The sequence below is a fragment of the Anabrus simplex genome, chromosome 3 (genome assembly GCF_040414725.1).
Source record: "Anabrus simplex isolate iqAnaSimp1 chromosome 3, ASM4041472v1, whole genome shotgun sequence".
Taxonomy (NCBI): domain Eukaryota; kingdom Metazoa; phylum Arthropoda; class Insecta; order Orthoptera; family Tettigoniidae; genus Anabrus; species Anabrus simplex.
Window position 1 is genome coordinate 136,818,263 of NC_090267.1, and position 24,401 is coordinate 136,842,663.

At 42.8% G+C, this 24,401-nt stretch overlaps 1 protein-coding gene across 1 annotated transcript in view; it reads right to left on the reverse strand.

Annotated features, from left to right (window-relative positions):
* The window catches only part of LOC136867107 (protein SPT2 homolog), a 165,253-nt gene extending 154,483 nt beyond the window's left edge, over nucleotides 1-10,770 (reverse strand). The window contains exon 1 of the mRNA XM_067144213.2: nucleotides 10,600-10,770. Coding sequence (XP_067000314.2) covers nucleotides 10,600-10,659 — 60 coding nt within the window. The 5' untranslated portion in view covers nucleotides 10,660-10,770. The remainder of the gene's footprint in view (nucleotides 1-10,599) is intronic.
* Between the last annotated feature and the right edge of the window lie 13,631 nt (nucleotides 10,771-24,401).

Genomic DNA, 24,401 nt, shown 5'->3' on the forward strand with positions numbered 1-24,401 from the left:
GAATATCTAACACTGAAAAATACATGCATGGGCCACCTGCAAAATCCATAGTATATAGGTGGGACATCTGGTCAAGAATGTCTACTACAAATTTTGTAGTATTATAAAACTTCACGGTTTGTGGGAGCTTCTTCCTGCTTTGGTTGCAGATCGTGACTGACGTGTAGAATACCGAGGCAGAGAACATTATTAATCTTGCCTTGGTAGGATGTCAATGCAGTGTCGCCAGATCTATAAATAATGCTGCTGAGCAGAGTCCCTGTAGTAGTCTTGGTAGATGGTGCCATCTACCAGTGCTTTCTCTTTATAGTGCCAACCAAACTACTGCTCCTTTTACTCAAAGACTCGTTGAGACTCTCTGAAGTAAAGAAATTGGCATGTCGCAGTTCGGCCTTTTGAAACAAATGGTTGCACGAGACGAGAAACAGACTTTATCTTCGGAGGCTGCGACTCATCCTTTCCCAAATATGGATAGCCATTCACCATGTATTTGGTTTTTGCATCAATAGCAAGCCAAAATTTAATTTCAAATTTATCTGGCTTTGTGCTTATGTACCGGTTATAACTGAAAGGGAATCAAGCTTTACAGGGAAATAATTGTAATGTTCTCTGTTGGTTCATAGCTCAAAATACAGTTCTCTATAGAAGGTTTCCAGATCAGTAATGCTGCTATGAAGCGGTTTCTTTGGAGACGCTGCGATCGAGTGACTTTCTCGTTGAAATGAATAAAGCACATGATTTCTTAAATTTGTTCCTGGCCATTGTCCCAGCAAGAAACGGTGGTCCCCAATATTTTGACCACATGGTCTTAATACGAAAGTTTTTGGCTCCATACACTCCATGAGCATGCATTATGGATAGCTGCTTCTAATTCCTCTAATGTTAGAACGCAATTGTCATCCTGAGGTTCTTCACTAGCTCCAGATTCTGTGCATTATTTTATATTTCTTATCAATGAAGAGCTGCCACACACTCAAGTGACTACCACTCATGATGTTAACATAGATGCTTTCACGGTGCATACTTGTAGACATGATATGGGCTTTTGGGCTTATGCTGTGTCAAGAAAACATGATGAAAATCTTTATGGTTCGCTGAGAAATTTGCTCCGCATCTTCAGAAGAAATCTCGACTGTTCCCGAGGAAGTCTTTTACAATAATGAGGGTTTGAATTTAAGATTGTTTTACCGTTGGAACTGTAGTGGTACGCTCGTTCGTCACTAAGTGTCTGCTTGTATGCTGGCACAGCACTCCAAGCAGGAGTTGACAACATTAAGCTCCAATTAAAATGTGTGCGTGAGGAGTAACAAGAGAGGACATCAGACAAATCAGGGACCTATGTGGTAGAAGAAATACAAATAAAAACCAATAAAATAAAATGCAGTGAGACACCAGGATAGAATAGAACAGAACTGAAGAATGAAAAGGAAGGATGATGTGAGACCGTGTGAGAGGAGGCGGTACACTGGTGTACACACGTTATGAAAGTACAGTATGACACTAACACACAACACACAGCTTGGAATGAATCAACTGGTGATGACGAACGTATGAATTTGGAAAACACCGAAATAAAATAACAATATAGAAAGGACAAGAAGAGAACTACCTATGTAAATCCTTAATGGCTGGCAACCACGTATAATTTAATTGATAGCCAGTGTCCCTGATGAAATTGTTATGATTTTTACGTATTTTCCACAACTTCCCGTATAATCCTAGACCTGTAGTGTCATCATGACCCGATGATAGGGCATGCTCAACTACTGCTGACTTGTCTGGCTGGTTGAGATGGATATTTCTTTGTTGTTGCTTGATAAGAGTCACATTGGGACCAGCATGCTTGGCCAATGTATACCTTGCTGCAAGTACAGGGAATTTTGTCTTTGCTTTTACCTAAACCGTGAACAATTTCAGTGACGGTGCCAAACACAGTTTTTATGTTATGTTTGCAGAGGACCTTGGCAATTCTGTCTGTGATATTGTGAATGTACGGCAGGTAGGCAGTTCCCTTCACTACTTCTTTCTGTGAGCTTTGCTTAGTTGTCCCTGTGGGATGCAGGGGTCTAAGAGTCTGAACATTGTTGTAACCATTACCCTTGAAAGTGACTTTGAATGTGTCCAACTCCTCCTGGATATTTGATGGCTCACAAGTTTGTGTCGGTCTCATGATGAATGTTGTGAGAATGCCCTGTTTTTGTGCTGCATGGAGGTAGCGATTTGTGTGAGTAGACTTATGATAGACAGTATATCCTACGGAGCCATCTGGTTTCTTTCATAATAGAACATCCAAGAAAGGAACATCCGTCCTACTCCATCTCTATAGTGAATTTAATTGAAGGATGTTGCTGATTTAAGTGATTTAAAAATACATAAGTTTCTCAGGACCTTCTGTCCATACCACAAATGTGTCATCAACATACCTCCACCAAAACATAGGTATGACAGGCGCCGAAGCAATAGCTTCCCTCTCAATATGCTCCATAAAGAAATTAGCCACTACCGGCAAGAGTGAACTACCAATAGCCACCCCATCCATCTGTTCATAAAATTGCCCACCCCAACAAGAAAAGGCTCAAAGTCATGCAGTGGTGAAATAGCTTAGTAATGTCCTCAGGGAACAGATGCTCAGTGAGGAACATGACCGAACCAATCAACACTTTAGTAAACAAGGACTCCACATCGAAACTCACCAAAAGTACACAGGGTTGAAGGGTTATGGTTGACAACTTAATGACAAAATACAGAGAGTCCCTAACGTACGATTCAGTACATCCTATATGTGGCTGAAGCAACTTGCTTAGGTATTTAGCCAACGCATACGAAGGAAAGGTTCTAGGGAAGAAGTCGAGAGGAAGACCACGTCTCTCATACCTTAGGAACATAATTACTCAGCTGGGTTTTGCTTTCTATGCCATGATCAAAAGGATTGCTGAAGACCATAGGATGTGGCTGCAGCGACAAGGCTTAGTCTTTAGATAATGGATGGATACGTAGGACAACACATTGTACTTAAAATTGGTCTGAGGGCAACCACGTTCTTTACGGATTTTAGGAAGTTCATATAATCTAGGTGGCACTGCATCCCCGCAGTCAGATATTTTGCCTCCTCTTTTGATGAGGATTGCATTAAGAGCTTAAAAGTGGTGTTGGATACAGGAGTGGTAGGGTCATTTGAGCTCAGTCTGTACACAGGCTCTGACAATATAGCTGAGATCTTGTATTTTATACTCCTCAGTGTCCATTACCACAGTCGCATTACCCTTATCAGCTGAGAGAATGGTCAGTTCAGGGTCATCTTTATGTACCTTCAAAGCTCTCCTCTAGTCTCTAATCAAATTAGGCACGGGTACAGCAGCACAGACTTTATAAGTCTCACACATTTCTGTCATACTTCCTCAGCCTCATCCATAGGTAGTTTGTGGATGGCTGCCTCCACGGAAGTAATTACCCCTTCAGTGGGAATTTTAGAAGGAGCGACAGCAAAATTAAGTCCCTTAGCTAGAACTGCTGTTTGGTTCTTGTCCAAGGATTTCTTGGAAAGATTGACGACAATTTTGCTAGCATATGGGTTTGTGCAAGAGACGATGCACAGATTCACAGAGCTCTGCATCTCAGAGGGACAACTAAGCAAAGCTCACAGAAAGAAGAAGTGAAGGTAACTGCCTACCTGCCTTACATTCACCGGCACTGTCACTAAAATTGTTCACAGGTTAGGTAAAACCAGAGACAAATTGTCCCCACTATTACACCCTGGGGTGTACAAAATTCCCTGTACTTGCGGCAAGGTATACATTGGCCAAGCATGCCGGTCCAATGGGACTCTCATCAAGGAACACCAAAGAAATATCCGTCTCAACCAGCCAGACAAGTCAATAATAGCTGAGCACGCCCAATCATACGGTCATGATGACACTACAGGTCTAGGAATATACGGGAAGTTTAGAAATACATAAAAATCCTAACAATTTCAACAGGGACACTGGCTATCAATTAAGTTATACGTGGTTGCCAGCCATTAAGGATTTACATAGGTAGTTCTCTTCCCTGTCCTTTCTATATTGCTATTTTATTTCAGTGTTTTCCAAATTTGTACATTCGTCATCACCAGTTGGCTCATTCCAAGCTGTGTGTTGTGTGTTAGTGTCATACTGTACTTTCATAACGTGTGTACACCGGTTATGCCCCCTCTGCCTCCTCTCACACGGTCTCACATCATCCATCCTTTTCATTCTTCAGTTCTGTTCTATTCTATCCTGGTGTCTCACTGTACTTTATCAGTTTCTATTTATTTCTTCTACCACATTCGTCCCCGATATGTATGACGTCCTCTCTGTTACTCCTCATGCACACACGGTGTGATGAACATTTTAACGGGAGCTTAATGTTGTTGTCAGCTCCTGCTTGGAGTACTGTGCCAGCACTGGTGATGAGTGAGCGTACCACTACAGTTTCAACGGTAAAATAATCTTAACCCTTTCACTCTGACATAGCAAGTATGGTTGCATGACCCTCTGGACACGAGCAGCGAGTGGCTCACCGAGCCTGCTATACGGGATACTTGTCTCGCTCTGCTCTCCCATCCGCAGTCGGGTCGTGACGTGAGGAGAGGACAGACAGAGTTTAAAAGTATTTCATTCGTAATGCATATTCGGTGAAATGCTTATGAATATATAGTTTTCGGACTTTTAATCCTCCTTGTACAGAAGAGTTACAATACGCATGTTAAAAACAGCTGAAAGAAACTTAACATGCTAGAACTGTCCACTAAACTTTTCAATATGGAACTGGCTGCATCAAACTTACGTTTCTTCAGATTCAGGTTCTACTTTTTCCAATTTAGTTTTCTGCTCGGAGGTCCAGGCACCTGATCTTCATCCTCACTATCTTCGCATTCAGTTGAATTATTGAAGCAGGCCGACCTTTTAGACGACGAAGCGGTAACTGGAGTACAAAACGTGCCTGAAGAAGAAGGTGTGATTAAAGTTGTCCCGTCACCAGAATCAGATGACAAATCACTATCATTGTCATCTTCAAAGTCACTACCCAGTACGAGGGCAGGAGATTCCTCCACAGTATATCCTTCCTCCATCATCAGGCATTTCACAGTTTAAAAGCGATTGAAAGCTAAGTCAAGAAGCACAAGCACGTCAGCACAGGGGAGCAACTAGGCACGAAGTGAGTAGCATACCGGACACATTGCTTTCGTCTTTGAACTGGTTACTCCTGACACCTGGTGACTGTAGCCGTAACCATTATAGACTTCCAAGACTGCAACTAGAGTCCTCCAAGGCCGAACTTCCACAGCAGTCTATCGTACAGAAACGGAAAACAGGCGAAAGACACATGACTTCTATAGCAGTCGACAGGCTATGAGGCATGGCTCCAGCATGACTGCTACAGCAGTCCACCCTGTGCGCAGGACTGCTCCCTCTCGACTGCTACAGCAATCAACCGGAGTGAAAGGGTTAAATTCAAACCCTCATTATTGTAGAAGACTTCCTCAGGAACAGTCGAGATTTTCTTCTGAAGATGCGGAGCAAAGTTCTCTGCGAAACACAGAGAGTTTCACCTTGTTTTCTTGACATGGCATAAGCCCAAAAGCCCATAACATGTCCATATTCATAATGTTCCTCTTAGCATATACAGTTGGTCCTGGAGTCTCCCTCAGTATGTACTGCTGCCCACGTCTGCCAGGTAAATTCCCAGGTGCAGTGCAGGTCCATTCTGTTCCATCAGCAGAGTACTTTATCTCCTATTGCAGGCATCAGCGAAGATTCTTCTGCACAACTTAGACCGCTAACTCAACGAGCCTGTTATAAGAATGAAATTTATGATACATTCATATTTTATCCTAGTTTGAAACAATTCCAAGTGGAAAGATCAACGCTGCCTATTTAGTTACAGCCATAACAAAGCATTAGATGGAAACCGACTGCTTCAAAATAAAATGACGTAGACTTACTTGCCATGGCAACTGTGTAGACTTGTGTCTGATCACATTTTCTTCTTCAGAAAGGCTCTCACTGCCAGATTAACCCCAACAATGACTGGAGGTGTACACTTGTAATCTTCTCCATCATCCGAGAACTCATTCATTTTGCATACATTTTCAGCATCCTCTTCAGATTCAGATATATCTCAGTATCTACCTGTTAGAAAGTGTTGTGGGTACCGTATAATATGAAAGAACAAGCTATATTTTCACTCACTGAAGTCAATAATTCAGAATAATCAAAGTGCATTTGTTATGCAGGGCACAGCTAAATATTTTCTTTGTAACTGTGTGCTCTAATGGATAATCACAATGAATTGTTGTAATAAATGCTACAATGAAATCTGATGATTGATCCCATAAGACGTATCCCTTTTAAAAACAGCAAGGAAGTGGTAATTTAACAAGGATTAAAATTCTACAGCAGTCATTTTGATGGGTGATGCTCCTAGGTAAAGAGTTAAGTTATTACCTCCACAAAAACAATACAAGGTTAAAGATTTATGGTAACTAATATCATTAAGAATGATAAAAGTCATCAAAGTCTGGCTGAACAATATGTAGCATTTATTGCAGCAAGAAAAAGGCTCACCCATCAAAATGACTGGTCTGGTCCTTCTACTGTTAAAACATTTTTGCGCCGTTCAATGGATAAGATTCTAGACTTCAAAACTTCATCAATACCGTAGTGTTATGCAATCTTTTAAAAAATGTAATACCGGTATGCATTTGTCTTTCTCAAAGTTATTGACATAATATTGTGAAGGTGATAACTATTGTTTAAAGGGGCAAAACAACAGAATTGTTAGCCCCCATTTTAACACTAATCACAAGAGAGAGAAAGGAAGACATTACCCAAAAATAATAATGAGTGGTTCATGGTTTTGGTACAGCTTTCTTTAATATCATTATAACTCCCAAATAATCATCTTGACCAATTGCAAGTAGTGTGTAGCACCAATTCCATGGTACAAAAATCACAACAACTAGTGGTAGTGTATCATTAAACAGTGGTGAATCAGTTGGGAATGCTGGGACAAAGGGAGCAGAGATGAACATGAATGACCTTGCGTTCTAAAATCAAAACACTGAGTTCCCTCTCAAATTTTTTGTCCTGTTCAGTTCTTTTACCACTTCCAACATCCATTAACATCAAACTAGCCTCGTGGTATAGGGGTAGCATGCCTGCTTCTCACCTAAAGGCACTGGGTTCAATTCCTGGCCAGTTCAAAGATTTTAATTTTGGACTGATGGCTGGAACAGGATTCAAAGCCAAGCCAAACAGCTGAGGATGCTGTTGTGCTGACCATATACTACTATAGTATGTGCTAGTCATCTGGCTGGGCAACAGTCATCTTGGAAGCCCAATGCCCAAATGGGCTGTTGCACCATATATTCTGGGTTCACTAACACTGAACAATTGCTCTTACCTTGCTGCCTGCAACCAAATAAATTGACATACCACAGTCTTGGAGAAGTCTTTAAGTAGATTTAAATGGACTTCTGCACATCCACATACTATGTGGCTTTCAGAATGGATTCAAAGAATCCGTCAAATCTGAGAATTGGTAGGAAACATGTTGAACTATCTGAACAACTGAATTAGAGATACCTGGCTAGTAGAGTGCAGCCTTGACGACGGCAGCAATCTGGCATGGCATGGACTCTACAAGACACCAGAAGCAATGGGGAGCCACACTGATCCATTATCGCTGCACAGACTTCCACAATCCACACAGAGTAGGGACTAGGGCACGCACACCGTTCTCGACTGCATCCCAGATGGGCTCAGTGGGAGTGAGATCGAGGCTCCTCGGGGGCCAGGCAAGCTCACTGAACCAGTCAGCTAAAATTCAGGAGCAATGGCCTGGAGCATTGTCTCGCTGTAGGTACACATTGCTTGTAAGGTGCTGAAGGCAAACAAAGGGGTGAAAATGATCTGCCAGCAGGTCCCTGTAATCGGTGAGGTATATCGTCACATATACCAGGGTTCCCATTTCAGCCCAAATGCACGGTTCCCAAATGAGGGTATCAATACCACCAGCCTGTACTGTACCCTGCTAGTAAGAGGGATGTGATGACACACTCATACCCAGCCATCGGCATGTACCAACTGATACCTCGACTCATCTATCCAGGCAACCTTTTCCAATACTTCGAGTGACCAATGGCAGTGTTCCTCTGCTCATGTCAGTCATCGTGCCTTGTGATGGGTGTTCAGCATAAGTACCCTCGTGGGACACTTGTTTCTGAATCCCATGGCAAGGAGATGGTTCTGGATGGTATGGCTGCTCACATGTTGATGTTGTTGTTGTTGTCCAGCAGTGAATTCACAAATGATCTGCTGCACTGTGGCCCGTCTCTCCACTCTTACAATCCAAGCTAGCTGACGTCAATGTGTTGTTTTTTCCCAAATTCACGTACTCACAGAACACTCCTGATACAGTGGCCCTTGGAAAGCTCAGTGTGTGCACAACTTCAGAGATAGAGTGGCCCATACATCTGGTGCTGACAATCTGGCCACGATCAAAGACATCCATCCTGAAGTCAACTGTTATAGCTGTTACAAGGTCTGACGTCCTCACTGTCACATGCAACACCCTTCTATTAAAACTGCTGAGCTGAGTACAGTGCCACTTCCCCACAATCGCAGCTATCTCTATTCAATTTATTTATTTATTTTATTAAATTTACTTTACGTTTTGTGACGCACAGACACAAAGAGAAATCTTATGGCAACGATGGGATAGGAAAGGCCTATATCTCTAATTCAGTAAATTTAATAAAGGAAATATGTATGAACAAAAGTAATTATAGATATATCAACTACTACAAAAGATCTGATTAAATGATAGGTTCAATTTAGGGGACATAAATATTAAGGTCAATGATTTCATGACTAAATGAGAATAATAATTTAAATTCCACAATTGAGAGTAAAAGATGAAGAAAAGGGAAAGGTCATGTCAGGCAGGAAATTTAAACACGTCCAGCCAGAATTGTTGAAACAGCAGTTCATCAACAGAACCAAAGCTTTAAATCAATTGGGGTCCTTTGGTTGCCTTGCACATCTCACAAAAGTGACAAGTTCCCTAAGAATAGAGAAACTTTGATACACAGCCTATGTTATAATGGGTAAACATTGGTCTGATGGGTTATGAATATGTGATATAAAACAGGAGAAGTTTCCCAGTTCCAGCATACGGTACTGAAAGGAAATGTGAATTGTAATGCCTTAGATATAATTTTAGTAAGTTAAATACTCCATTACCGGGCAAGTTGGCCGTGCGGTTAGGGGCGTGCAGCTGTGAGCTTGCATCCAGGAGATAGTGGGTTCGAACCCCACTGTTGGCAGCCCTGAAGATGGTTTTCTGTGTTTTCCCATTTTCACACCAGACAAATGCTGAGGCTGTACCTTAATTAAGGCCACGGCCGCTTCCTCCCCATTCCTAAGTCTTTCCTATCCCATCGTCACCATAAGACCTATCCGTGTCGATGCGACGTAAAGCAAATAGGAAAAAAACCTCCATTATTCTAGCTGTCCATCTTCTAAGGCTGAATGGTCAGCATACCGACCTTCGGCTCAGAGGGCCCCAGGTTTGATTCCTGGTCAGGCTGGGGATTTTAATTATGTCTGATTAATTCTTATGGCTTGGGGACTGAGTGTTTTTGTTTGTCTTAATACACTTCTCTCGATTTATGGACAACACAGCACACTACAAACCATTACAGAAACATGCAGAAATGAATACATCTCTCTACATAGGTTTGGTGTCAAGAGTATCCGGCCGTAAAACTGGGCCAAATCCACAAAGTGCCGACCCTAAAACATTGTAAAGAAGGCCAGCGACTATAATCCTAGCTACGATGGCTGTCAGCATTTTGGTGGCTTTGGTGGTATTGCCTTCAGGGCTAATACAACTATATAACCATCCTCTGTCAGTATTCTAACATAGCCTACCAAAGCAAAGACATGTATCACATTGCTGATTTCACGAAATGGTGCCACACTGGCCTTGAAATTCGAGAAAATTTGGGTTTATGAGAAACAATATAACTTAGGCCTACCTTCCAAGGTAATTTCAAACTTTCTTTAAAAGTAAAATCACCATGACACTTTTATTTTCTGAAGTTCGCAACCATTCATCTACTGTTTCACTAGCATAAATAAATAAATAAATAAATAAATAAATAAATAAAAGTTGACAAATTTTAATGGCAGTAATTTCATATACAACAGATGATAATTATGTAGTATACCAAATTATATTTCAATTTAACGCATTTATTTTTTAACAACAGTTTAGGAACAAGCACACATGTAAGAAATAATACAATGTTTATAACCCTCATTTGTTTACGTAAATGTCTATATAGTGTTGTTAATTAGGTCAAGATTTTAATGCCCTCTTAGAGAAACAAGCTCTTGCAGTGGTATTTCGTAAAGGTATCGAGAGGGTGAAAAGGATAGTATACCGTGCACCTGATTCACAAATCGTGAATGACACTAGACCATAGGTAATGTCATCTCCCATATCAATACCTTTGACACCATGGTGGGTAAAAAAAAGCAAGGGACCTGATGTTCCTTTATGGATACTCACCTCCGCCTTAGCTTGGTGCTCATTTCTTTGAGCAGCATACAATAGTTCTCCAAAATCCATTTTGAAATTACTTTACTAAGGGCGAAACACACGATTATACATATGTTTCAGTCATAAGTTTCAAGAACTACGACGTGTACACGTCTCAGCCATCTTTCCCAGCTGCCTCATCTAACCAGTTGAGCCAACATGCTGTAAGGAAATTCCTCTTCAAGAAATAAATATTGTTTATCATGTTTTCTTTGCTTCAAAACAAGTGGCACAATCTTTCTGAAAAGGGTGCGTCATTGTGACTGTACGTTCGATATGCGATTACTGCAGTAAGAAACAGTATTAAAAACTGTATGCTGATAATGAGCCCGAAAGCTGGTTTGAACTTAACAGCACCGTCATGTCACAGATGGCCTAGGCGTCGCTGAAGAAGCATGCTACAGGCAAATGAGGAGTGAGTGGAGATGGTCGTGAGTGAGGCTATTAATCCTCGCACCCAATCGCTTGTCTTCTGTTGCTCGCGTAGTCCGCAAACTGAGTGAGTAGGATATTCCCACGAGGAATTGAGATTTTGTTTACTGTAGAGAAAAACTGAAATGGCGTATGGCTTTTAGTGCCGGGAGTGTCCGTGGACATGTTCGGCTCGCCAGTGCAGGTCTTTCGATTTGACACCCATAGGCGACCTGCGTGTCGTGATGAGGATGAAATTATGATGAAGACGACACATACAGCCAGCCCCCGTGCCAGAGAAATTATCCATTGGCCCTGCCGGGAATCGAACCCGGGGTCCCTGTGACCAAAGGCTAGCACACTAACCATTTAGCCACGGAGCCGGACCTGTAGTGTATTGATACAGAGATGGCAGAGACTACCATACTCCCGGACCGTGTGAGGAGTCGAAAAATGCCCCTAAAACAAGTCAACGCGTTTTTCATAGCGGTGAGAGGAAGATAGTTTACTACAAACGTTCTGGGAAGTCATGGGAAAGAAAAAGCGAGCAGCCTCTTAAAAGGGCATGTGGGTGAAACTGCCTAGATTCTGAAGAAATCTCCACAGGCATCAAACAAGAAAACGTAGACCTATTGTGCTTTCATGCCGATACGTACCGGTAATGTTTCATGCACCGGTAGCCTATTTAAAGAGTGCTGGACGATTTCGAAATACGATTGAAGAAAGTCGTCCGCACCAACCAGGGGTGCGACGAATGTGATACGGGCAAGCCTGCTGAAATCAAAATTCGAACCCCCTCAAATACAATATAAACCTCTGAATAACTTAATATAAATTTAATTACAGCAGGTAGAAATCTCAAAAACTGAAGCTTACAGATGTGAAAATTGGTATTTGAAATCTTTAAAAATAAAGAAACACACACTTTATCGGGGGTGGGGTAATCAACTTAAATGGCGGGGGGTGGGTGAAAAAGGAGTTGTACTCTTTTTATGAGGATACCTATTTCTCAAAAACTGAAGATCTTACAGACATGAAAATTGGTATTTGGAATCCCCTTTAAATATAAAGATACACGTATGTTTTGTTTTCGGAAAACCGACTTAGGTGGGGGATTAAAAATAAGTAAAGGAGTTGAATTATGTTTATGAGGATACTTATATCTTAAAAACTGAAGCTTTTACAGGCGTGAACGTTGGTATTTTGAATTTCTTTAAAAAATAAATAAACACGTATTTTTTATTTTCGAAAGGGACTGAAAAGAATTGAAAAAGCGGGTGAATTTTTAAAATGAATACCGGTATATCTACAGTATACAGTATGTCAAAAACTTAACATGTTACAGACAAGAAACTTGGTAAGTTATTTGGAAAGTCCTTTAAAAATACAGGAACATGTACCCTTTTGTTTTCAGGAAAGGCACTTAACGGGGGTGAAAAGAAGTGGAAAAAAGAATTGATTTTTTAATGAGGATACTTATATCTCAGAAACTGAAGTAACAGATGAGGAAATAGGTATTAGGAATCTCCTTTAAAAATAAAGAAATGTATTTATTTTTTTCGACTTGAGAGAAGACTGTGTCTCACATGCACAGTTTTATATCGCATTGTCGTCTTAGCCCCAAAAGGTGATACCACAACGTGGTTTACGAAGAGTTTCTGAGGTAAATGAAACTCATTTTTTCGGTGAGTTTTTATACTTTAGAGATTTTCAGATAATGTCATAGTATAATGCCGAGGAACGATTACTTTTACAAATTACGAAATCCACGGGAGCGAAGCCGCGGGTAACTGCTAGTAATGTAATATAACGTCAACTTATATTGCCAAAGGGATTATTCCTTACTGTAAGATTATTAAAAATAATGTGTAATATGTTTCTTTTGACTGCCTCCGTTGTTTAACGGCTAAGCTGCTGAACTGCCAGCCGTACACCACTTTTTGTTGTTGTTGTTGTTGTTGCTGTTGTTCTTACAAGATGCTTTACGTCGCATCGACAGAGGTAGGTCTTATGGGGATGCTGAGATAGGAAAGAGCTCGGAGTGGGAAGGAAGCGGCCGTTGCCTTAATTAAGGTACAGCCCCAGCATTTGCCTAGTGCAAAAATGGGAAACCACGGAAAACCGTCTTCAGGGCTGCCGACAGCGAGGTTCGAACACACTATTTCCCGAATACAAGCTCATAGCTGCGCGCTCCTAACCGCACGGCCAACTCGCTCGGTGCACCCTTTTGATGTTCGTACGTAAGTTTAATTGGTTTCATGTTTCAGTAAGTACAGAACTATACTCTGCAGCCGATATCGAAGTCTCGGTTATAATAATTTATTTGATTACAACACAGAAAGTCCGCCTCTGAGGTGTAGTGATCAACTGCCACTCCGGAGGCGCGGGTTCGATTCCCGGATCTGCCACGAAATTTGAAAAGTGATACGAGGGCTGGAACAGGGTTCACTCAGTCTCGGGAGGTCAACTGAGTAGAGGTGAGTTCGATTCCCATCTCAGCCATCCTGGAAGTGGTTTTCCGTTGTTTCCCACTTTTCCTCCACGCAAATGCCGGGATGGTACCTAATTTAAGGCCACGACCGTTTCCTTCCCTCTTCCTTGTCTATCGTTTCCAATCTTCCCATCCCCCCGCAAGGCCCCTGTTCAGCATAGCAGGTGAGACCGCCTGGGCGAGGTACTGGCCATCCTCCCCAGTTGTCTCTCCGACCCAGAGTCTGAAGCTCCAGGATACTGCCCTTGAGGCGGTAGAGGTGGGATCCCTCGCAGAGTTGAAGGGAAAAACCGACCCTGGAGGGTTAAACTGATAAAGAAGAAGAAGACAGCACAGAAATATATATGGACACATTTAAATAAAAAAAACTATTCAAACAAAGTTCGTAAAATATCAAACCGCGCAACCGATAGGCCTATTATCAACTTAGTGCAAAAGGAGCTCTTTCGAAATAGAGTTGACTGATCGTTGCTGAAACTTCTTTCGTCACAGGGGTCCCGGGTTCGATTCCCGGCAGGGTCGGGAATTTTAACCATAATTGGTTAATTTCGCTGGCACGGGGGCTGAGTGTATGTATCGTCTTCTTCATCATTTCATCCTCATCACAACGCGCAGGTCGCCTACGGGAGTCAAACCAAAAGACCTGCATCTGGCGAGCCAAACATGTCCTCGGACACTCCCGGCACTTAAGCCATACGCCATTTTATTTCAATACTCTGTAAAATTTGTGTAATTTCCTAACTAAAATAGTCAACGGCCGTAGCCGTGTTGAAACGCCGGATCCCGTGAGATCTCCGAAGTTAAGCAACATTTGGGCGTGGTCAAGATTTAGATGGGTTGCTACGCGCTGTTGGAGTGACGGGGTAAGGGAATGGAGGAGCGGAAAGGAACTGGCCCCACTACCATACGTAAATTCCGGCTCAGGCACACCTCTGCGGAGTTTCGGACCTGCCTTCGGGCAGAATACACGCTTACCTAACTAAAATATTATATTTTGGTATCAATTTGTAGTCCACCTCTGTGGTGTAGTGGTTAGCGTGATTAGCTGCCACCCCCGGAGGCCCGGGTTCGATTCCCGGCTCTGCCACGAAATTTGAAAAGTGGTACGAGGGCTGGAACGGGGTCCACTCAGCCTCGGGAGGTCAACTGAGTAGAGGTGGGTTCGATTCCCACCTCAGCCATCCTGGAAGTGGTTTTCCGTGGTTTCCCACTTCTCCTCCAGGCGAATGCCGGGATGGTACCTAACTTAAGGCCACGGCCGCTTCCTTCCCTCTTCCTTGCCCATCCCTTCCAATCTTCCCATCCCTCCATAAGGCCCCTGTTCAGCATAGCAGGTGAGGCCGCCTGGGCGAGGTACTGGTCATACTCCCCAGTTGTATCCCCCGACCAAGAGTCTGAAGCTCCAGGACACTGCCCTTGAGGCGGTAGAGGTGGGATCCCTCGCTAAGTCCGAGGGAAAAACCGAACCTGGAGGGTAAACAGATGATGATGATGATGATCAATTTGTACTGCTGTAATTATTTTAAAATAATTTAGCGCAGGTCTTTTCTGAAGAGCATGTCACGGTGTTGCTAGATGCAACCAACTAGCAATTCTTCTACGTGCAAATTGTAAAAAACAAACTATTCCGACTGATTCCACAAAGCCGCCCAGATAATTTCCGTGCAGATAACACTGGACTAGAGTAGGCCTATATTATTTTTATTTTGAGTCTAAAGTCCCGGGCCCGCCTGCATTGCAGGTCCTGCAGGCCCTAACGTTACGTCCGTCACCAGTCACAAACTCATCCCTGGTTTACGAGGGACGATGGGAAATGGGACGAACTTGTCTTCGTAATGTGAAAGTGCGTACAGAATAAACGTGTTTTAACATTAGAGCGTGGTGACATTGTTGATTGGCGTGCGAAGTACCTCGTTAGAATACAGCATGTGAGGGGAAAGGCCGAAAATACACTGACTGACAGAGCAAATGCAACACCAAGAAGGAGTGGTTCGAAAGGGATGAAAGTTGGGGAAAAAACAGAGACGGCACGGACGAATAATTGATGTTTATTTCAAACCGATATGCAGGTTACACAATGCGCACGGCATCGACTCAGTAGGATGTAGGACCACCGCGAGCGGCGATGCACGCAGAAACACGTCGAGGTACAGAGTCAATAAGAGTGCGGATGGTGTCCTGAGGGATGGTTCTCCATTCTCTGTCAACCATTTGCCACAGTTGGTCGTCCGTACGAGGCTGGGGCAGAGTTTGCAAACGGCGTCCAATGAGATCCCACACGTGTTCGATTGGTGAGAGATCCGGAGAGTACGCTGGCCACGGAAGCATCTGTACACCTCGTAGAGCCTGTTGGGAGATGCGAGCAGTGTGTGGGCGGGCATTATCCTGCTGAAACAGAGCATTGGGCAGCCCCTGAAGGTACGGGAGTGCCACCGGCCGCAGCACATGCTGCACGTAGCGGTGGGCATTTAACGTGCCTTGAATACGCACTAGAGGTGACGTGGAATCATACGCAATAGCGTCCCAAACCATGATGCCGCGTTGTCTAGCGGTAGGGCGCTCCACAGTTACTGCCGGATTTGACCTTTCTCCACGCCGACGCCACACTCGTCTGCGGTGACTATCACTGACAGAACAGAAGCGTGACTCATCGGAGAACACGACGTTCCGCCATTCCCTCATCCAAGTCGCTCTAGCCCGGCACCATGCCAGGCGTCCCCGTCTATGCTGTGGAGTCAATGGTAGTCTTCTGAGCGGACGCCGGGAGTGCAGGCCTCCTTCAACCAATCGACGGGAAATTGTTCTGGTCGATATTGGAACAGCCAGGGTGTCTTGCACATGCTGAAGAATGGCGGTTGACGTGGCGTGCGGGGCTGCCACCGCTTGGCGGCGGATGCGCCGATCCTCGCGTGCTGACGTCACTCAGGCTGCGCCTGGACCCCTCGCACGTGCCACATGTCCCTGCGCCAACCATCTTCGCCACAGGCGCTGCACCGTGGACACATCCCTATGGGTATCGGCTGCGATTTGACGAAGCGACCAACCTGCCCTTCTCAGTCGTCTGTCTGCTGGAAATGCCTCCGTTGACGGCGGCCTGGCATTCTTAGCTATACACGTGTCCTGTGGCACACGACAACACGTTCTACAATGACTGTCGCCTGAGAAATCACGGTACGAAGTGGGCCATTCGCCAACGCCGTGTCCCATTTATCGTTCGCTACGTGCGCAGCACAGCGGTGCATTTCACATCATGAGCATACCTCAGTGACTTCAGTCTACCCTGCAATTGGCATAAAGTACTGACCACTTCTTTTTGGTGTTGCATTTAGATGGTATTCGTGTTTTAGAATATTTAAAGGCATTTAATAAATTTGTACAGAAATTTGTACCACAAATGCCACGAAGGCCGTCCGATGCATGGCATTTCTTTGAAATTGCCGATGATAAACATCAGCAAATTGCTGTATTAAGCGAAACAGTTATGTTGTGAGAAAAGGGCATTGAATATACGGGTGAAATACCTTTACGTTGTCATGCCGCTACAGTACATTCACTCGGTAGTTTACTCGGTACAACCAGAAGATGACGTCACAACAACTGCACCGCTCCGTCCCAGCCACTAGCCAGCGCTCTACCGTCTGAACTACTCAGCCCGGTACAACATATAAACAATTCCAATCACTTCATTCTCTTCAGTAATAAATGAGCTTTCTTTCTTTCTTAATCTGCTTACCCTCCAGGGTTGGTTTTTCCCTCGGACTCTACCGCCTCAAGGGCAGTGTCCTGGAGCTTCAGACTCTGGGTCGGGGGATACAACTGGGGAGGATGACCAGTACCTCGCCAGGCGGCCTCACCTGCTATGCTGAACAGGGGCCTTACGGGAGGATGGGAAGATCGGAAGGGAAGGAAGCGGTCGTGGCCTTAACTTAGGTATCATCCCGGCATTTGCCTGGAGGTGAACTGGGAAACCACGGAAAACCACGTCCAGGATGGCTGAGGTGGGAATCGAACCCACCTCTACTCAGTTGACCTCCCGAGGCTGAGCGGACCACGTTCCAGCCCTCGTACCACTTTTCACATTTCGTGGCAGACCCGGGAATCGAACCCGGGCCTCCGGGGGTGGCAGCTAATCACACTAACCACTACACCACAGAGGCGGACGCAAACTGAATTTCAACAGATCAAAATCTGTTATTCACAGCGTAACAAAATAATGAGGCAATCTTGAAACGACTGCAGCATTTGAATGACAAACGTAGAAAGACACATGCATCTGTGGAATTGATACTGTAGCCTAAATTGTAATTCCACCCAAGATCACCATTACTACATTGCCCACATTAAAGTATTTGAATTTTCCGCCAGTGAATTCAATCGGAGGTCTCCAGAGCAAGAGCGAAAACAATTGCTCCGCTCCGCTCCTACCGTTCTCAGCTCTAGGCACTCTGTCTTCGTCTTAGCTATATCATATTCCACAGTTTCATCTGAGATTGCATCGGTTCGTCATTGGACGTAGAGCTGGGAACGGAGCAGTTGCTCCTATGATTGCAATCGGTAGTGCGAGTGCAGCGCTCCCTCCGGTATTCTTTGGTAGTAAACTGTTGCTTGGAAACCAATCGCTGGTTCAGTCGGCGAGCGGATGGCGAGCGGAGGACGGAGGAACAGTATTGAATGCGTGCTCCCTTGCCGTTCCATCCGTGGTGCGCAACGGATGTGGTAGCGATATGGTAAATACTGCTTTATACGTATGACGAAGGCGAATATATGAAATATATACATTCTCATTTATCGTTCGTGTTTTATTTGTCGATTACTTTTGTAACAATTTGCTTTACGTCATGCCGTCTTATGGCGACGATGTGATAGGAACTATTAAGGAGGGCAATTTCTAGACTTGAAAATGGAAAACGACGTAAAACCATCTTCAGGGCTGCCGACAGTGGGGTCCGAACCCACTTTCAACCGGGAGATAGTGGGTTCGAATCCCACTGTCGGCAGCCCTGAAGTTGGTTTTCCGTGCTTTCCCATTTTCACACCAGGCATATGCTGGGGATGTACCTTAGTTAAGGCCACGGGCGCTTCCTTCCCACTCCCAGACCTTCCCTATCCCATCGTCGCCATGAGACCTATCTGTGTCGGTGCGACGTAAAACAAAACAAAAAAGTATCCCCGACCGAAAGTCTCACGCTCCAGGACACTGTCCTTGAGGCGGTATAGGTGGGATCCTCTCTGCGAACGAGGGAACACCCAACCCTGGAGGGTAAATTGATAGAAATATTATTATTATTATTATTATTATTATTATTATTATTATTATTATTATTATTATTATTATTATTATTATTATTATTATTATTATTGTATTCCCATAACCACTTCTGTGGTTTTCTGCGAAGTTAAGGTGCCGGTATTTTCTCCCACAGGAGTTCTTTCATGTGCCGGTACACCTGCCGACATGCGACTCTCGTATGTCAGCATCTTCAAGTACCGCCGAGCAAAGTCGGAATTGAAACCGCAGACTTGAGCTCAGAAGGCCAGAGCTTTACCGTCTGAACTACTCAGCACGGTACAGCATATAACCAATACCAATCAGTTCGTACTCTTCATTAAAAACTGAAATGGCGTATGGCTTTTAGTGCCGGGAGTGTCCGAGGACAAGTTCGGCTCACCAGATGTAGGTCTTTTGATTTGACACTCTTAGGCGACCTGCGCGTCGTGATGAGGATGAAATGATTATGAAGACGACACATACACCCAGCTCCAGTACCAGCGAAATTAACCAATTAAAATTAAAGTTCCCGATCCTGCCGGGAATCGAACCTGGGACCCCTGCGACCAAAGGCCAGCACGGTAACCATTTAGCCTTGAAGCCGGACGTACTCTTCCGTAATAAATGAGCTACACGTATAACACAATGTAAGAGCATCGTGTATAATACGTGTTTACATGTACTGGAATATACTTATTGCTTAAACTGTTTTACTATTAATAATATTGTAAATGCATTTGCAATGGTATAATATGTGCCAATATTCAATCTACAGTATTCTATCCACCTGCACCTATTGCGAACTGAATGTCAGCAGAACAAAATCTGTTGTTCATAGCGTAACAAATAATGCGGCGATCTTGAAACGACTACAGCATTTGAATGACAAACGTGGGGGAACACATGCATCTGTGGAATTAGTAATGAAATTTAAATTGTAATTCCTCCTAAGATCACCGTTACAACATTGCCCACATTAAAGCATTTGAATTTTCCGCCCGTGAATTCAATCGGAGGACTACCGGAGGTCTCCGGAGGACGAGCGAAAACAACTGCTCCGCTCCTACCGTTCCCAGCTCTAGTTTGTAGCCTGAATTTTAGAGATGGAGCTAAAAGATAAAACTAAAAGAAAAATATATTGAAACAGAGAGCGTACAATCACATGAATAGAACCAGCTTTTGGGTGGTTAGGCCGTGTGCATTTTGCAGAGTTTCGCCCAGACGTGCCATTTGGGCTCATCAGCTGGATTGACACGCCCCTCCAGGACTCTGCTTAGCAGTGGCAGACCAAGCGCATGGTCCCGCCGTGTTAGCAAATAGAGATTGCTAACTTGCTAAAGGAGAAGTGAATTCTCCATTTCCAAAAATTATTACTCCCAATCCAGCTGATGAGTCCAAATGGCACGTCTGGGCAAAACTCTGCAAAATGCACACGGCCTAACCACCCATAAGCTGGTTCTATTCATATGATTGTAAGATCTGCGGCCGTGAAAGCCATTTTTGACAGAGAGCGTGCCTAGTCGGTCTTCGAATTATCCCCATTACCTTCAAACCAGAAAAATAGCTCCACGAAAGACCAGACAGCGACAAGATATTTCTTCGGAAGAAATCTGTGATAAAACAAGCTCTTCAACCGCGGGAGATACATTGGATGACGAGTACGAAATTCATTTGAATAACGATGTATCAATCCAAGTCAATATTCCAACGAATAACAATGACAACAGTGATCAGAAAATCAGACATTAGAGGCTCCGATCAAGAATTCTGAGACTGCGATAACAGCTGATGAATAACCATAATGAAGTTAAAAGACTATAGATACAATTCGAAGACAACCCAGAAATTGATCGTCTGAATAAGGTAAAGGAAGCAGCCAAATATAAAGGAAAAACGACCGTTTTTAAAAATTAAATTCATAATTTTAGCAAGACAAAACCCGGGCAGTCAGAACAAATCAGGCGGTACTATGCGGCGTGAGGAATAGTATCCCAAACGGTTACGAATATGGCAGGACTCCCAGTCTAGTGTCAGCTCCGTCACGAAGTACCCGGGACAGGTAGCCTAAATGGAAAATGTTGATAGTGTTTGTCAGGATTTCCCGATTAGTGAAGGAAAGAGCTGAATATAAAACTCTCAGACAACAGAGAGGAGTGTAACAGTGATCGTCGATTAAATGGCTGATTAGGTACGGCTCCTCTACGACCGAACCAGTGACAAGTTCGTTTGCGTGGTCAATGTTAAAGGTGTATGCGGTACATACCCACTGTAAAATCTCCTGCTCTCGCGAATAAACTGTTGTGTTTTCTTGTAATCTGACTTGTAATCAGAGTTCTCTAGTCCTGCTGTCTACTTCCTCGTTAAAGTATAGAAGTCTCCAATCTATCCCTTTTAGTTCAGAAATGATTACTGTAATGCTTTTCGGCAAAACAATCCAGATTGCGTGCATTTCTATTCACCAGCAGATAAAATACTTACAATGGTTGAATGATGATTTCATCGAGTACGTTAAAAACATTCGGTTGGAATAAAAACGTGAAAAACTGAAGTGCGTGACTAATGAGACGTCATATGCTGTCTCGCTAACTGTGAAATCTATAGAGGAATGCGTGTATTATCTGTTACAAAACGGTTATTTTATGTTCTAACTAGATGATTTTCTGGAGACGCAATAGAAGCTCTATTTAGTTCAGTGAGATTGGATGGTGGATTTAATGATATGACGAACGCACGCATTATGTGCCGTAAAACGCATCCTGACATTTGGTTGTGAACAAAGGGTCAGCGAAATAGTGATAGAAATTTTTTTGCGTCCACTGCTGGTAAATAACAGTAAGAAAAGGACTGAAAAGGTGCTCCGTTACTCTTGTCGAGAAAATTCTGAAATGTTTATGTACCATGCAGCAGTCGGCAGCAGCGGGATGATCCTAACATACTTAGTGTAACTGGTGAGATTTTATATATTTTACGTTTCTATATCTTAAGACAAGTTCAGATGTGAAATTTAAGTTTCTGTATGTGCTTTATCTTTTCAGTTAGTTACATGTTAAGGATTATTTTTCATTTTGTACTGGCTTTACGGACGAACTCCCATTTAACAAACATGTGCTTTGGGTGCAGTAAGTACTGCCATCTGCAATGTCGCTGTAAACGCAATTCTCGCGGCACAAAGCAGGCAGTGTGGTGCTTATTTAACAATAGATTTTTCCTGCTTTGAAACACTTGTTTTGCCATAGCAATTCTTCTTTTGATTTCTGTCAGGCACTGATTATCATTGGTAATAACACTACCCAGATAACGAAATTCTTTAACGTGATCTATTTTTGCACAGTCTAATTAATTGTTCGTTTTCAATTCAGTGTTTTTCTTTTGAACGACCATCATTTTCGTTTTCTTTGTGTTTTGCCTGAACTTCTCTAAAGTGTTGTTAGCGTTCTAGACATGTTGTGCTCTGAATCAGCTATCAATGCTAATATCATCTGCAAAGCGAATACTATGAATTTGTTTACAATTAAAATCGATCCTTTTGTTTTCTCTTTTACTGTTCTAATAGCGAATTATATGAAGATATTAAACAGATAAGACAATAAGAGTCAGCCTTGCCGCACTTCTCTTTTTATTCTTGCTTCTCTTGTCGTTCCACTGATGTTTAGTTCTGTGCTTTGGGCTTTATCCAGGCTTTGTACAGCAAATATCTGTCTCAGAGGTTATGTGAATGATGTTGATCCACGAAATATCACTGTAATATTTGTCACAAATGGAAGATAGTAATTGATTTTACTCAAATAAAGTCTCAAATGGGAGGTTGATTAAGAAATACCGTCGTTACTAGCGAGAAATATGTATACGTACTTATGCGCTGTAAAAGGGACTCCATTATGTTGCATTCCGCTGCTCGCGCCGTCTTTTGTTTCTTTCTTGAGGTCCAGGGCTGGCACCGATGAATGGGAGTGCTACGTATGTCTGTGAATTCTCCCTTTTTTCTTTCATATGTCCAGCGCGGGCATTTTTGAAAGAAAAATAACATGATCCCTGGACCAATATATATATAAAATATATATGTGTTAAAAAGGAAAATAGCATGATCCCTGAACCAATAAATCGTTTAATGAATCAGTTAGGGCACATTATGTGACAGCCCTTCAAAATACATCGAATGAGAAAAATCAATGAAACGACACCAAAGAACTTCAGTGAGCAAAGACATCACCAACGACAGTGTTAGACAAACAAAACACTTACGGAAGCGCTCCGATGTAGCAGAAATAGTAGTTGTAAGGCAGTAAAGTATATATTCTCTCAAATATTTTTTCTGATTATTTCTTAATCACCCTCCGATTTGAGACTTTATTTGAGTAAAATCAATTATTATCTTCCATTTGTGACAAACATTACAGTGACATTTCGTGGATCAACATCATTCACATAACCTTCTCAGAGTTTGAAATAGTAACTTCCAGTCAACCTTGCCGAATGCATTCTCTAAATCAATGAGAGCTACATAAGTTTTCCTGTTAACTTCCAGTCTTCTCTCCAGGATCTCACGCAGAGCTAGAATTGCTTCTCTACTACCCTTACCTGCTCTGAAGCCCATATTGGTTGTCATCTAAATTCTGCTCAATTTTTCTGCTGATTCGGCTTTCAAGTATTGTCAGTAGATTTTTAGAAGCATGGGATAGAATGGCTATTGTCTGTAATCTGAACAGTTCTTGGCATTTCCTTTCTTTGGGAGTGTTACCGTCCGACTCGAAATCAGGTGGTATGATTCCTTCTTCATAGTAGTTTGTAATGATATCAAACAATCTCTCTTTCATTATGTCTCCAGAGTTCTTTAGGAGCTCTGCTGAAATGTTATCAACACCTACAGCTTTTTTATCCTTTAGTAAGTGTAGAGCCATATTAAACCCCCTTTTTGTAATTGGTGGGCCTTTTCTTTCTACCTCAATCAGGCTCTCATCCTCTATATAATCCCGAATGTTATCTATTTCCTGACGTTCATTTATATCTTCAATATATTGCATCCAGCGGTCACCTACCTCCTCATTTTCAAAAAAGAATCCTTCCTGTTTTGTTTTTAACCACATAACTTCTAGTTAATTTCTTGTTCTGCAATGATTTTATTTAAATACCTTATCAGATTTCCCTGCTTTTAAATCTTTTTCTATGTCCTCGCCAATTTCATTCATCCACCTATCTTTCGCTAAGCGACACCTGTCTGTTATTAAATTTTTAATGCTCTATATTGTTCAAAATCCCTGCTTCTCATTTTGTTCCTCTGTTCAATGAGATCTAAAATTTCTTGAGTCAATTTCTTCTTTGGTTCCAATTTTCTTTTACCCAGTATTTCTGAGGCGGCTGTCATTAAGGTGTTCTTGATATTTTCTCATCCAGTTCTTTCACTGCTCAGTTGATTAGTTTTCTTTTTGAATTTTGAAGCCAAATCTGCAATGTGTAAGTTATTCAAACACCATTTCTTCGAACCGTACGCTTTATGTTTCTGAATCTAATTAGCCTACTGCACTTCGCTGCAACTAATATTATGATCGCTGTCTACATCAACCCCTGGGTAACTGTGACTGGTAAGCACTTGGTTTCTGTGTC